Source organism: Piliocolobus tephrosceles, chromosome 10 (genome assembly GCF_002776525.5).
Source record: "Piliocolobus tephrosceles isolate RC106 chromosome 10, ASM277652v3, whole genome shotgun sequence".
Taxonomy (NCBI): domain Eukaryota; kingdom Metazoa; phylum Chordata; class Mammalia; order Primates; family Cercopithecidae; genus Piliocolobus; species Piliocolobus tephrosceles.
This window is the reverse complement of record NC_045443.1, coordinates 32,940,346-32,954,114: the sequence shown is the minus strand read 5'-3', so window position 1 is coordinate 32,954,114 and position 13,769 is coordinate 32,940,346. Positions and strand designations below refer to the sequence as shown.

General features: G+C 41.2%; 1 protein-coding gene across 2 annotated transcripts in view; it reads left to right on the top strand.

Annotated features, from left to right (window-relative positions):
• The window catches only part of PKP2 (plakophilin 2), a 114,253-nt gene that overhangs the window by 25,088 nt on the left and 75,396 nt on the right, over positions 1-13,769 (top strand). For both annotated transcript variants that reach the window (XM_023208942.3, XM_023208943.2), the window contains exon 4: positions 3,976-4,111. In XM_023208942.3, coding sequence (XP_023064710.2) covers positions 3,976-4,111 — 136 coding nt within the window. The remainder of the gene's footprint in view (positions 1-3,975; positions 4,112-13,769) is intronic.

Genomic DNA, 13,769 nt, shown 5'->3' with positions numbered 1-13,769 from the left:
AGAGAGGATGGATCTTCTCTAGGACTGACAGTCAAATTTGTGACCAAGAGCACTGCAGAGCAGAAAACAGAGCATATTGACTTCCCTCCACATCATCTTAATTACTACCTGCTTTAGTTCTTTGATTTTTCATCTCCTTCAACTATACCTTTTTTTTTCCATTTCCATTTTTAACAGCCCAGTTCAAGCCTTTTTTGCCTCTGCTGAACCTTTTATAGTGTCCTCAACACTGTCTCTTTCTTTCGAGGAACACATATCCATTCCAGAGTCATCTTTCCAAAGCATTGCTTTCATCATACTTTAAAATATTTGTGGGGATTTGCATTTACTGAGCGTTTGACAACACTTGTAGGAGCTATCCATTCATTATTTTATGTTTGCTTTGCCTTCAGAGGTGTAGCCATATTCTAATATCACGGGAACCAGCCCGGGCAGGGCTGTGTTGTTAGCTGGCAGGAATGCTGGCTACTGGGGGATTACACACACACAAGTTACAGTGTTGTCTTGCTTTGTTTTTTTTTTTTTTTTTGACAGTTTTACTCTTGTTGCCCGGGCTGGAGTGCAACGGTACGATCTCGGCTCACTGCAACCTCCACCTCCCAGGTTCAAGCAATTCTTCTGCCTCAGCCTCCCGAGTATGCTGGGATTACAGGTGCTTGCCACCATGCCCGGCTAATGTTTTATATTTTTAGTAGAGACGGGGTTTCACCACGTTGGCCAGGTTGATCTTAAACTCCTGAGATCAAGTACTCCACCTACCTCGGGCTCCCAAAGTGCTGGGATTACAGGTATGAGCTACCGCTCCCTGGCCAAGTTACTGGGGTTTTTTTTTTCCCCCGTAACGTCTCATATTCCGACCAGTGGTATTTTATACTGCTTTCTCTTACATTTTTAAATTTATACTGATATCATTTTAAAAATTGTTGAAATGACTCACTTCTGGAGAATATGGTCAGGGGTCAGTGGGGCTGGGGGACAGCTTTCTCTTCCTGATCCTCCAGCCCAGGCGCATTGCCATCTCTTCAAGCCACATTTCTGCCGGCTTCAAGAAATGTTTCATAAGTGAGTGCGGACAGAGAGAAGGAGGGAGGAAGAGAGAGAAAAGGGGCTGGAACGGGAGAATGCTGTAGGAGAAGAGAGGAGGAAAGAATAGCTCTAGCCGGGATAAGGGCACAGAAAAGATTTCACAGAAATGAAGATATTTGAGCTGAGGCAGGAGGATTACTTAAGACCAAGAGTTAGAGACCAGCCTGAGCAATAAAGTGAGGCCGCATCTCTACAAAAATTTAAAAATTTGGCTAGGCGCGGTGGCCCACGCCTGTAATCCCAGCACTTTGGGAGGCTGAGGTGGGTGGATCATGAGGTCAGGAGTTCAAGACCAGCCTGGCCAACATGGTGAAACCCCATCTCTACTAAAAATACAAAAATTAGCTGGGCGTGGTAGTGGGTGCTTGTAATCCCAGCTACTCAGGAGGCTGAGGGAGGAGAATTGCTTGAACCTGGGAGGCAGAGGTTGCAGTGAGCCGAGATCGTGCCACTGCACTCCAGCCTGGGTGACAGAGCAAGACTCCGTCTCCAAAAAAAAAACTATTTAAAAAATTAGCCAGTTGTGGTGGCATGCAACTGTAGTCCCCGCTACTCAGAAGGCTGAAGTGGGAGAATCATTTGAGTCTAGGAGGTTGAGGTTATGGTGAGCTATGATCACATCACTGCACTCTCACCTGAGTAACAGAATAGGACTGTGTCTTTCTAAAAAAAGAAGAACAAGAAGAAATGAAGATATTTGAATTGAGTCTTGAAGAATGGGTAAGACTTAGGTCGTATAATAAGCTTGCTGGAAAAGTTAAAGAAGGTGGCTTGTGAAGAAGGTGGCAGTGTTTAGAGAAGGATTAAAAGCCCGGTGTGATTGGAGGGGTGTAGTAGATCCAAGGAGGGGGAAGGAAAAGAGATTGAGGATGACAGGAAATGGAGTCAAACTTGGGCCAGAATGTATGCCATGTTATGGAGTTGGACTTGATAGACAGTCAGACAGAAAGTTGACCCCCTGACAGCTGTAGTAAACCTTGCTGAGGAAGTCTTCACTTCTTTTAGGAATTTTTTTAGTGGTAAAGTGAAATCGCATTGGATTGCCTAAGTGTGAACATAGAGCTTCTAGGTGAATCGTGTTCAGGAAAATAAAGGATTACAGTAATGGAATTATTTGTGGGTGTTAGAGATGGGAAATTCAAACTTCCCTGAGTCATGTATGGCTTATGAGATGGATTAATGGCTCAATCTTCTTTTTTTTTTTTTAAGCTGCATAACAGAAGGCTATTCTTATGAATGATTTTTCATCAGTTAATACACCCGTGATGGCTGGTAAAGACTTTGCCACTGAGCTTGAGACTAGACTTACAGAGTTTTGACTTCTCTGTAAAGGCCTCAGAGTCCATGAACGTAAAATATTTCCCTCTCCTTTAAAAGGTGTGTGTATATTAGATAAAAATATTAGATAAAAGTGACTCAAATTCTAGTTTTAATGGTAATAGCCTGCATTTTTTTTAACCAATTATAATTGACTCGTGTGAGGCACATTAAAAATATGAGATCATTATATAATTCTCAGTATAGATGCCAGAAATTTTCTGCTTCACTTTTAATACCCTTTATACTTATGAGGTAACCCTTCTGTGTTTGAACATGTGTTTCAGAAGCAGGGGATATTAGTTTTTAGTCATGAGGCACATTACTCCTTATCACCCCCGCTGCACCACAGCCACCCACACACAGGCACACCCTTCACAACGCTGCACACACTCACACCTATACACATGTGCATGTATTCATGGGTTAGCCTAATAGAAAAGAGTATTTACTCACCGTACTTGCTAGTAGATATTGGAAAACTCATTCTCAGGATGTCTCCAGTGTCTTTATTACCTGGAATGAATCAGGTATAACCCTCTTTGAAGCCAAAGAACAGCCCTATATTACCTTTAAAGTGTGTCTTTAGTCATTGTTTGTTTGTTTGTTTGTTTTTGAAACAGAGTTTCGCTCTATTGCTCAGGCTGGAGTGCCGTGCAGTGGCGTCACCGAGGCTCATTGCAGCCTTGACCTCCTAGGCTCAAGTGATCCTCTCACCTAGGCCTTCCAAGTAGCTGGGTCTATAGGTACATGCTACCACACCCAGCTGATTTTGGTTTTTTTTGTTTTTTGTTTTTTGTAGAGAGAGGGTCTCACTATGTTGCCAGGACTGGTCTTGAACTCCTAGACTCACGCATTCCTCCTGCCTCAGCCTCCCAAAGTGCGGGGATTACAGATGTGAGCCACCGTGCCCAGCCTAGAAATAATGTTTAATTTCTGTAAACAGATTTCTTTTGAATTATTTTAAAAGTCTTACTGTGCCTTTAAAGTTGCTTTTAAAGATGTAAGAATCATAGGATACATATTTATCTTTTTTCCTTTTTTTTTTTTTTTTTTTTTGAGAAGGGGTCTCATTTTTTTTCCTAGGCCGGAGTGAATTGGCACTATCTCTGCTCACTGAAATGTCCACCTCTGGTTCAAGTGATTCTCCTGCCTCAGCCTCCTGAGATTACGGTTGTACACCACCACACCCAGCTAATTTTTTGTATTTTTAGTAGAGATGGGGTTTCACCATGTTGGCCAGGCTGGTCTTGAACTCCTGACCTCAAATGATCCACCCACCTCCGCGTCATATTTCTTTTTAAAAGTTCAGCTTCTTTCTTTGGTATATGGTATAATTCAATCAAATGACATCATCCAATGTCTCCCGTCTGATCAGAGCTGGAGAATTTCTAACCAGTAGTCCCTCTGCCTTCCAATCTTGGGTGCTGATTTTTCTTTTGGCTGAAGAAAAGCCAAGGTTCAGATGTTCTAGTGCTTCCCAGTATTAGCTGAGTCATCTCTGGAGGACCAGGTTGGTAGGCAGGAGGTGGGAGGTTTGGAATCTGGCTGAATCTGTGCCTGTTTGTCTAGGAATGCAGACATGGAGATGACTCTGGAGCGAGCAGTGAGTATGCTCGATGCAGACCACATACCACTGTCCAGGATTTCTGCTGCAGCCACTTTCATACAGCATGAGTGCTTCCAGAAATCTGAAGCTCGGAAGAGGGTGAGTGTCATCTTCAGTCCATTGCAAAGCACAACACACTTTCATTTCTATTATGATGACCTTGCACACTGAAACCAGTACTTTATTTAAATTTTTAAAAATCGGGACTGGGCGCAGTGGCTTACGCCTATAATCCCAGCACTTTGGGAGGCCGAGGCAGGTGGATCACGAGGTCAGGAGTTTCAGACCAACCTGGCCAACATGGTGAAACCCCCATCTCTACTGAAAATACAAAAATTAGCTGGGTGTGGTGTCAGGTGCCTGTAATCCCAGCTACTCTGGAGGCTGAGGCAGGAGAATAGTTTGAACCCAGGAAGCAGAGGCTGCAGTGAGCCAAGATTGCACCATGCAGTCCAACTTGGATGACAGAGGGAGACTCATCTTAAAAAAGAAAAACTAAACAAACAAAAATTTCATTGAGGTCTTTTACTTTAAAAGGAAACAGCCACTCATTACCAAAAATATTTCCTGCAATTCGGAAATGCAGAAAGTAAGTCCCTACACAAACTTCCGCTTTCTTTTCTTGTCTCCCCAGCCTCTCCATTTAGAACCATCCCCAGAGGCAAGTGTTTTGCAACTTTTTTTCCTTCAATGATTCCATTAACATTTGTAACAGTTGTTCAATGAATTGCTTTGTGCATATGTCGTTTGACTCTTTGTTCCTGTAGGACAGATCCTCAGAGATGGAATCAATAGGTTATTTTGTATTTGTTTTAAAAAGTGATATAAAAAATAAAAAAAAAAAGAAAAGAAATAAAAAGTGATACATTCATGAGGGAGAAGGAATCACAGCTCAAAAAGGTGTTCGGTGAAAAGTCTCTTCTACTCTAAACTCCAGCGTATATATTCTCTCTGTTCTCTTTCAGTCTTTTTTACACACAAACACATATATCAATTTTTTTTGTCTTTCCAGAGATATTTTATACACATAGAAACAATTGTTGAAACAGTTGATTGAGTATCCTTTTTAAAACATGAAATAATAAATGATAACTTACTACTTACAGTACTTTATTTTTTCACACTATATCTTGGAAATCTTCAATATATGTTAATCTTACCTCATTCTTTCAAGATGCTGCATAGATTTCTGTTGTTAAATGTATCCGTTTTGTTGATTCATTTTTTAACAACCTTATTGAGGTACAATCTGACATAGTTTTGACATGTTTTGACACTATAAAACCATCATCACAATCAAGATAACAAACACATCCATTACTTCCAGTGTTTTCTTGCGCCCCTCTGTAATCCATATATCCCACCTGCCCCTAACCTACTAACAGCCTCCCAAAACAACCAATGAATGATCTGCTTTCTGTTTTTTGAAACAGGATCTGACTTTGTCACTTAGGCTGGAGCACAGTGGTGCGATCACAGCTCACTGAAGCCTCAACTTTCTGGGCTCAAGCAATCCTCCTACCCCAGTCTCCTGAGTAGCTAGCACTGTAGGTGCACACAACCACGCCCAGCTAATTTTTGTATTTTTCGTAGAGATGAGGGTCCCACTATGTTGCCCCCAGGCTGGTCTGGAACACCTGGGCTCAAGCAATTCTCCTTCCTCGACCTCCCAAAGTTCTGGGGTTACAGGCATGAGCCACCATGCCCAGTCGTGATCTGGTTTCTGTCACTATAGATTAGATTGAATTTTCTAGAATTTTATATAAATGGAATCATATAGAATATAAGCTTTTTTTGGTTTGAATTCTTTTACTCAGAGTAAGTCTTTTGAGATTCACCCATGTCGTGTGTGTCAGAAGTTTTGGCTGTTACAAATAAAGCTACCGTGAACATTTGTGTACAAGACTTCATGTAGACATATGATTTCATTTCTCTTGAGTAAATACGTAGGCGTAAATGCCTGGATGGTATGATAGGTGTATGTTTGACTTTTTAAGAAACTGTGAAACCATTTTACAAAGTAGCTGTGCCATTTCACATTCCCACTTGCAGTTTATGAGAGTTCCAGTTCCTCCTTATCTTAACATTTGATATAGTGAGCCTTAATGTTAGTCTGTAAGTTTGTAGAGGTGTTTTATTATGGTTTTAATTTGCATTTCCCCAATGACAAAGGGGTTGAACTTTTTTTTTTTTTTTTTTTGAAATGGGATCTGCCTCTGTTGCCCAGGCTAGAGTGCAGTGGCACAATCTAGGCTCACTGCAACCTCCACCTCTCGGGCTCAAGTGATCCTCCCACCACAGCCTGCCAAGTAGCTGGGCCTACCGGTGCACTACCACACCTTGCTGATTTTTGTATTTTTTGTAGAAACGGGGTTTCACCATGCTGCCCAAGCTGGTCTCCAACTCCCGAGTTCAAAGGAGCTGGCTACCTTGGCCTCCCAAAGTGATAGGATTACAGGCATGAGCCACCACACCTAGCCAGAACATCTCTTTATGTGCTTATTTGCCACTTAATATGTCTTCTTTGGTGAAATGTGTATTCAATTCTTTTGCCCATTTTTTTGTGTTTTGTTTTCTTATTACTGAATTTTGAAAGTTTTTGAATATTTTCTATACACAAGACCTTTTCCAGATATATAATATGGAAATATTTTTTCCCAGTTGCGCTTTGTTTTTTCATTCTCCTAATAGTTTTTCATTTTAATGAGATTTAATTTATTATGTTTTTTCCCTTTATGATTTGTGCTTTTCCTGTGTATCCAAGAAATCATTCCCTATTCAAAGGTTAGAAGATAATCTATATTTTATTCTAGAAATTTTGTAAATGTTATATTTTGTAGTTGTTCTATGGTCCATTTGTGGTTAATTTTTTATATATTGTAAGATGTGGACTAAAGTTCTTTTTTTGATATATGTAAATTTAGTTGTTCAGGTGTCATTTGTTGCAAAGACTTTTATTTCACTACTGAATTGTCTTTGTATCTTTGTTGAAAAGGAATTGATCAAACATGTGTGAGTCTATTTCTGGACTGTATATTCTGTTCTATTGATCTGTTTGTCTTTTTTTTTTTTTTTTTTTTTTTTGAGACGGAGTCACTCTGTTTCCCAGACTGGAATGCAGTGGTGCAATCTTGGCTCACTGCAGCCTCTGCCTCCCAGGTTCAAGCCATTCTCCTGCCTCTGCCTCCCAGGTAGCTGGGATTATAGGCACGTGTCACCACGCATGGCTAATTTTTGTATTTTTTTAGTAGAGTCGAGGTTTCATCATGTTGGCCAGGCTGGTCTTGAACTTCTTGCCTCAAGTGATCTGTCTCCCTCAGCCTCCCAAAGTGCTGGAATTTACAGGTGTGAGCCACTGTACCCAGCTGATTTTTTTTTTTTTCTGAGATGGAGTCTTGCTCTGTCACCCCGGCTGGCGTAATCTTGGCTCACTGCAACCTCCACCTCCTGGGTTCAAGTGATTCTCCTGCCTCAGCCTCCTGAATAGCTGGGATTATAGGCACCTGCCACCACGCCCGGCTAATTTTTGTATTTTTAGTAGAGATAGGGTTTCACCATGTTGGCCAGGTTGGTCTCCAATTCCTAACCTCAAGTGATCCGCTCACCTCAGCCTCCCAAAGTGCCAGGATTACAGGTGTGAGCCATCACACCCAGCCTGTAAGATTATTTTTGAATGTTTACTATTCCCAAGTATTATTTCCTAAATGAATTTTGAGAAAATTGATATTTTGAGGGTACCATGTAAAACTGGGGATGTGAAACATGCTTACGTCCTAGTGCAAATAAATATGACTCAAGTCAACCACGTCTTACTTTAAAAAGCCTTCACCCAGAAAGGGGCCAACTTCTCATCATCTGATTCAGAGAAACAGACACGTTAGGTAATAATCCCAGAGTAATTAGTCTTCAGCAAAGATGAAGACTATTTGTCTGTCTTTTTCAAATTCCACACTGTCTTGATTACTATAGTTTTGTAAGTCTTGAAATTAGGTAATGTTAGTCCTTCCATTTTATTCTTTTTCAAAGTTTTGGCTATTCTTCATCTTCAGCAGTTCCATCTGAAGTTTAAAATCAGCTTGTCAATTTCTTAAAAAATAATTGCTGGAATTTTGTTAGAGATTGCACTGAATCTGTAGATCAATAAGGAGAAAATTGACATCTTAACAATATTGAGTCATGTGACCCATGACCATGGTACATCTTAACATTTATTTAGGTCTTCAGTTTTTCTCAGCAGAGTTTTATAATTTTTACTGTAGAGGTCTTTCATGTCTTTTCTTAGATTTATCCGTAAATTTATCATATTTCCAGATGCTATTATAAATGGTACTTTTTAATTTACATTTTTGGTTGTTCATTGCCAGTATATAGAATAGATAATATATATGTAATATATATATTTATGTGTGTGTGTGTGTATGTGTATATATATGGAGAGAGAGAGAGTACTGGCTAGAACCTCTCCTACAATCTTGAAAAGAAATGGTGAGCGTGGGCATATTATCCTGTTTCTGATCTCAGGGCAAAAGTATTCAATTATTCTTTCACCCTTAAATATTATGCTACCTGTAGGGTTTTTGTTTTTTTTTTTTTTGTTTGTTTTGTTTTTGAGACAGAGTCTCGCTCTGTCACCCATGCTGAAGTGCAGTGGTGCGATCTCAGCTCACTGCATACTCCGCCTCCCGGGTTCACGCCATTCTCCTGCATCAGCGTCCTGAGTGGCTGGGACTACAGGCGCCCGCCACCATGCCCAGCTAATTTTTTTTGTGTGTATTTTTAGTAGAGACGGGGTTTCACTGTGTTAGCCAGGATGGTGTTGATCTCCTGACCTCATGATCCACCCGCCTCAGTCTCCCAAAGTGCTGGAATTACAGGCATGAGCCAACGCGCCCAACCCTGTAGGTTTTTTATAAATGACCATATCAACTTGAAGAACTTCCCTTCTACTCCTGCTTTAATGGAGTTTTTGAATCACAAATGGATGTTGGATTTTGTCAGATGCTTTTTATGCATTTATTGAAATATTTTTAGGGTTTTTAATTTTGCCATTATGGTAAATTACCTTGATTGATTTTGAAATTTTATTCCATTCATAAACCCCACCTGGTTATATGATGTACTATCACTTTGTAGGTTTTATGACTAGATTTGCTAAAATCTTGTTTTCAATTTTATGTCTGTGTGTGTAAAAGACATGATTTGTACTTTTAGTGTCTTTGATTCTGAGTTGAGGGTAATACTAGTCTCTTAGAATTAACTGGGAAGTATTCCTTCTTTTCAGTTTTTTGAAAGAGTTTGGTTAGAAATGGTATTATTTCTTCCTTAAATGTTTGGTAGACTTCAGCAGTGAAGCCATCTCAGCCTGAAGTTTCTTATGTGTAGAAGGCTTAGCTACAAATTCAGTTTCTTTAAGAGCTGCAGGGCTATTTGGGCTATCTGTTGCTTTTTTAGTGAGCTTTGGTAGTTTGTGTCTTTCAAGGGATTTGTCCATTTGATCTAAGTTGCCCCAGTGCTCTTTATCTGTTTGTGTAGATACTGTGATCATTTACCTTTACCTAAAATTTTGTTCTGTTTTGTTTTTTACAAATCCACTTTTATTTATTATTGTTTCATTAGTTTAACTCCTTGAGGGGTACAGCATCACTTGGACTCTGTGTCCAGTAGCTCTAGCAGGAAGATTGCTTCAGAATTTGGCACAAACCATGCCACTATTTTCGTGGGCCCAAGTTACCTTTCCCCAGATCACTCTGGTTTTGTTTGGTTTGCCGCCAGGAGTCACCATGTTGTTCTTTGCTTTGTATACATAAGGACATCTCTTGCCCAAATAGAATTCTGTTTCCTCTCGGGCATAAACACCTTTAATTTTAAGAAGAGATGTGACCCCACTTATAGCCAGTAAAAATGGCTTTGGACTACAGCCTGCTTTCCAGACGTATTTCCTTTTAGAAGTCCTGTTCCTAGCAGGCCTCCCCAGGATCCAAGATGGCGAAGCAAGATTATTTATTTATTTATTTATTTATTTATTTATTTATTTATTTATGAGATGGAGTCTTGCTCTGTCACCCAGGCTGGAGTGCAGTGGTGTGATCTTCGCTCACTGCAACCTCCACCTTTCGCGTTCATGCGATTCTCCTGACTCAGCCTCCCGAGTAGCTGGAATTACAGGTGGGCACTACGTGGCCTGGCTAATTTTTGTATTTTTAGTAGAGATAGGGTTTTGCCATGTTGACCAGGCTGGTCTTTCACTCCTGACCTCAAGTGATCCACCCGCCTCTCAAAGTGATCCACTTGGGTCCTCCTCAAGTGATCTGTCTCCCAAAGTGCAGGGATTATAGGTATGAACCACCATGCCCAGACGATCTGAAGAATTTTCTTTTCTTTTCTTTCTTTTTTCTTTTTTTTTTTGAGACAGAGTTTCACTCTTGTTGTCCAGGCTGGAGTGCTATGGTGCGATCTTGGCTCACCGCAACATCCGCCTCCCAGGTTCAAGTGATTCTCCTGCCCCAGCCTCCTGAGTAGCTGGGATTACAGGCATGTGTCACCATGCCCAGCTAATTTTGTATTTTTAGTAGAGACGGGGTTTCTCCATGTTGGTCAGGATGGTCTCAAACTCCCGACTTCAGGTGATACACCCGCCTCGGCCTCCCAAAGTGCTGGAATTACAGGTGTGAGCCACTGCGCCTGGCCTACGTGAAGAATTTTTGTTTTGTTTTGTTTCTTTGAGATGCAGTCTGGCTCTGTGGCCCAGGCTGAAGTGCAGTGGCACAATCTGGGCTCACTGCAAGCTCCGCCTCCTGGGTTTACGCCATTCTTCTGCCTCAGTCTCCCGAGTAGCTGGGACTACAGGTGCCGCCACCACGCCTGGCTAATTTTTTGTATTTTTAGTAGAGACGGGGTTTCACCGTATTAGCCAGGACAGTCTCGGTCTCCTGACCTCGTGATCCGCCCACCTCGGCCTCCCAAAGTGCTGGGATTATAGGTGTGAGCCACTGTGCCCGGCCTGAAGAATTTTTTAAAAATATTTTAGTTCATCACCAGCAAACTTGCATTATTTCAGCTTTTGTATGTCTGGAAAAGAATTTCATCTTTGCTTTTGAAAGGTATTTTCACTGGCTTTAGAATTCTAGGTTGACCCGTTTCTAAATATTAGTACTGAAAGTTGGCCACAGTGCGGTGGCTAACGCCTGTAATCCTAGCCCTTTGGAGGACTGAGGCGGGCAGATCACTTGAGGCCAGGAGTTCAAGACCGGCCTGGGCAACATGGTAAAACCCTGTCTCTACTAAAAATACAAACTTAGCCAGGTATGGTGGCGGGTGCCTGTAATCCCAGCTATTTAGGAGGCTGAGGCAGGAGAATCACTTAAACCCAGGAGGCGAAGGTTGCAGTCAGCTGAGATCGCACCACTGCAGCTCCAGCCTGGGCGACAGCTTGTCTCTGTCTCAAAGAAAGAAAGAAAGTTGCTCCACTGTCTTCTCATTTGCGTCACTTGCATTGTTTTAGACAAGAAATCTCCTGTCATCCTTATCTTTCTTCCTCCATGCATGTGTCTTTTCCAACCCCCTCTGGCTGCTTTTAAGATTTTCTCTTTCTAACTGGTGTTGATCAGTTTGGTCACATGTGCCTTAGTGTAGTTTCTCTTAGTTTTTTGTGCTTGGGAGTTCACTGAGCTTCAGAGATTTGTGAGTTTCTACTTTTCATCAAAATTAGAAAAATTTCACATTTTTTCTATTCCTCCTTTGGGAACTACAATCACATACCTATTAGGCTTCTTTAGCTTCTTTAGGCTTCTTTTCTTTTTTAGTCTTCTTTCTCTGTGTTTTTAGACAAGTTCAGTTCCTATGCTGTAAGTTTGCTAATATGTGTTTAATATGCCATTAATACACCATTAATACATTAATATGTGTTTAATATGCCATTAATCATTAATCAGTGTATTTTTTCTTCATTGTAGTTTTCATCTCTAAAAGTTAGATTTCAGTATTTTTATGTCTTACGTGTTTCTATTTAACATGTTCCATCTTTGCTCAAGATTTTTGAACATATGGAAGACAGATAAAATTGCTACCTTAATGTTCTTGTCTGCTAATTCTAACATCTGTGTCTATTCTAGGTAGCTTTTGATTGATTGGTTTTTCTCCACACTATGGGTCATTGAGCTTTGTTCTGGGTGCAATTAAGGTACTTGGAAACAGTTTGATCCTTTCAAATTCTACTTTGTTTGTTTGTTTGTATTGAGATGGAGTCTTGCTCTGTCCCAGAGGCTGGAGTGCAGTGGTATGATCTCGGCTCACTGCAACCTCCACCTCCCAGGTTCAAGTGATTATTTTGCCTCAGCCTCCCAAGTAGCTGGGATTACAGGTGCGTGCCACCATGCTGGGCTAATTTTTGTATTTTTAGTAGAGATGGGGTTTCACCATGCTGGCCAGGCTGGTCTCAAACTCCTGACCTCGTGATCCACCCACCTTGGCCTCCCAAAGTGGTGGTGGTATTACAGGCCTGAGCCACCAAGCCCAGACCAAATTCTACTTTTTAAAAAAATTTTACTTTAAGCTCTGGGATACATGTGCAGTGTGCAGGTTTGCTACATAGGTGTACATGTGCCATGGTGGTTTGCTGCATTATCAACCTGTCATCTAGGTTTTAAGCCCCACATGCATTAGGTATTTGTCCTAATGCTTTCCCTCTCCTTGCACTCAAATTCTACTTTCAAGATTTGTTAAGTGGAACCAGAGCAGCATTTATTCTAGAGATAATTAATCCCTAGTTCTTAAGGCAAGACACTTCTGAGAACTCTACCTAATGTAGCAGGAATTTTTGAGATTTTTCTGGGTGGCTGACAAAAATAGTCATTGTTCCTAGGCCTGTGTGAACATGGGGAGCTGTTCCCTTAAATCCTTTTGGATGATTATTTCCCTGGCCTCGGACAGTTTCCTCATACCACGTGCACTAATTAATACTCTACTGAATACTAGTGGGCAGGTCCTGTGCAGATCTCAGGAGCTCCCTTTCTGTTCAGCTCTTTTCTCTGTGGCACTCTTTTCTGAAAAAATTCGCCCCTTTGGTCGTCTCAGACTCTGAGCTCTGTGCCCTCAACTCTATTGAGTTTCACTTAAGTTTTCTCTTGCTGCCCCGTAGCCTGGGAACTCTCCAAGGCAGTCATATCTAAGGGATCGCTATCCATCATTTACTAATAATTCAGTCATTGAAACCATTGTATGCTTTGTCCAATTTTTGTTTCAGGCAGTGGGTAAGTTGAGTTGTTAATTACTATCGAGTCATTTTTAATTTTGATAAATAACTCCCCAATACGTCCTCCCAAAAACTGTACAAGTTTACACTCCCATCAACATTTTATCAGAGTGTTCATTTCCATGTACCATTACTACCACAAGGTATTATTCTTTTGTTTGTTTTTGTTAATCTGAGAAGCAAAAATAGGCATTTCATTATCATAGAAATTTTCTTATATTTTGAAATCAAGACTAGTAGTCCAAAGAGTTACTGAGGGCCAGGTGCAGTGTCTCATACCTGTAATCCCTGCACTTTGGGAGGCCAAGGCAGGCACATCACCTGAGGTCAGGAGTTCAAGACCAGCCTGGCCACCATGGCGAAACCCCATCTGTACTAAAAATACAAGAATTAACTGGCGTGGTGACACGCACCTGTAGTCCCAGCTACTCAGAAGGCTGAGGCAGGAGGATAGCTTAAACCCAGGAGGCAGAAGTTGCAGTGAGCCAGGATCATGCCAGTGTACTT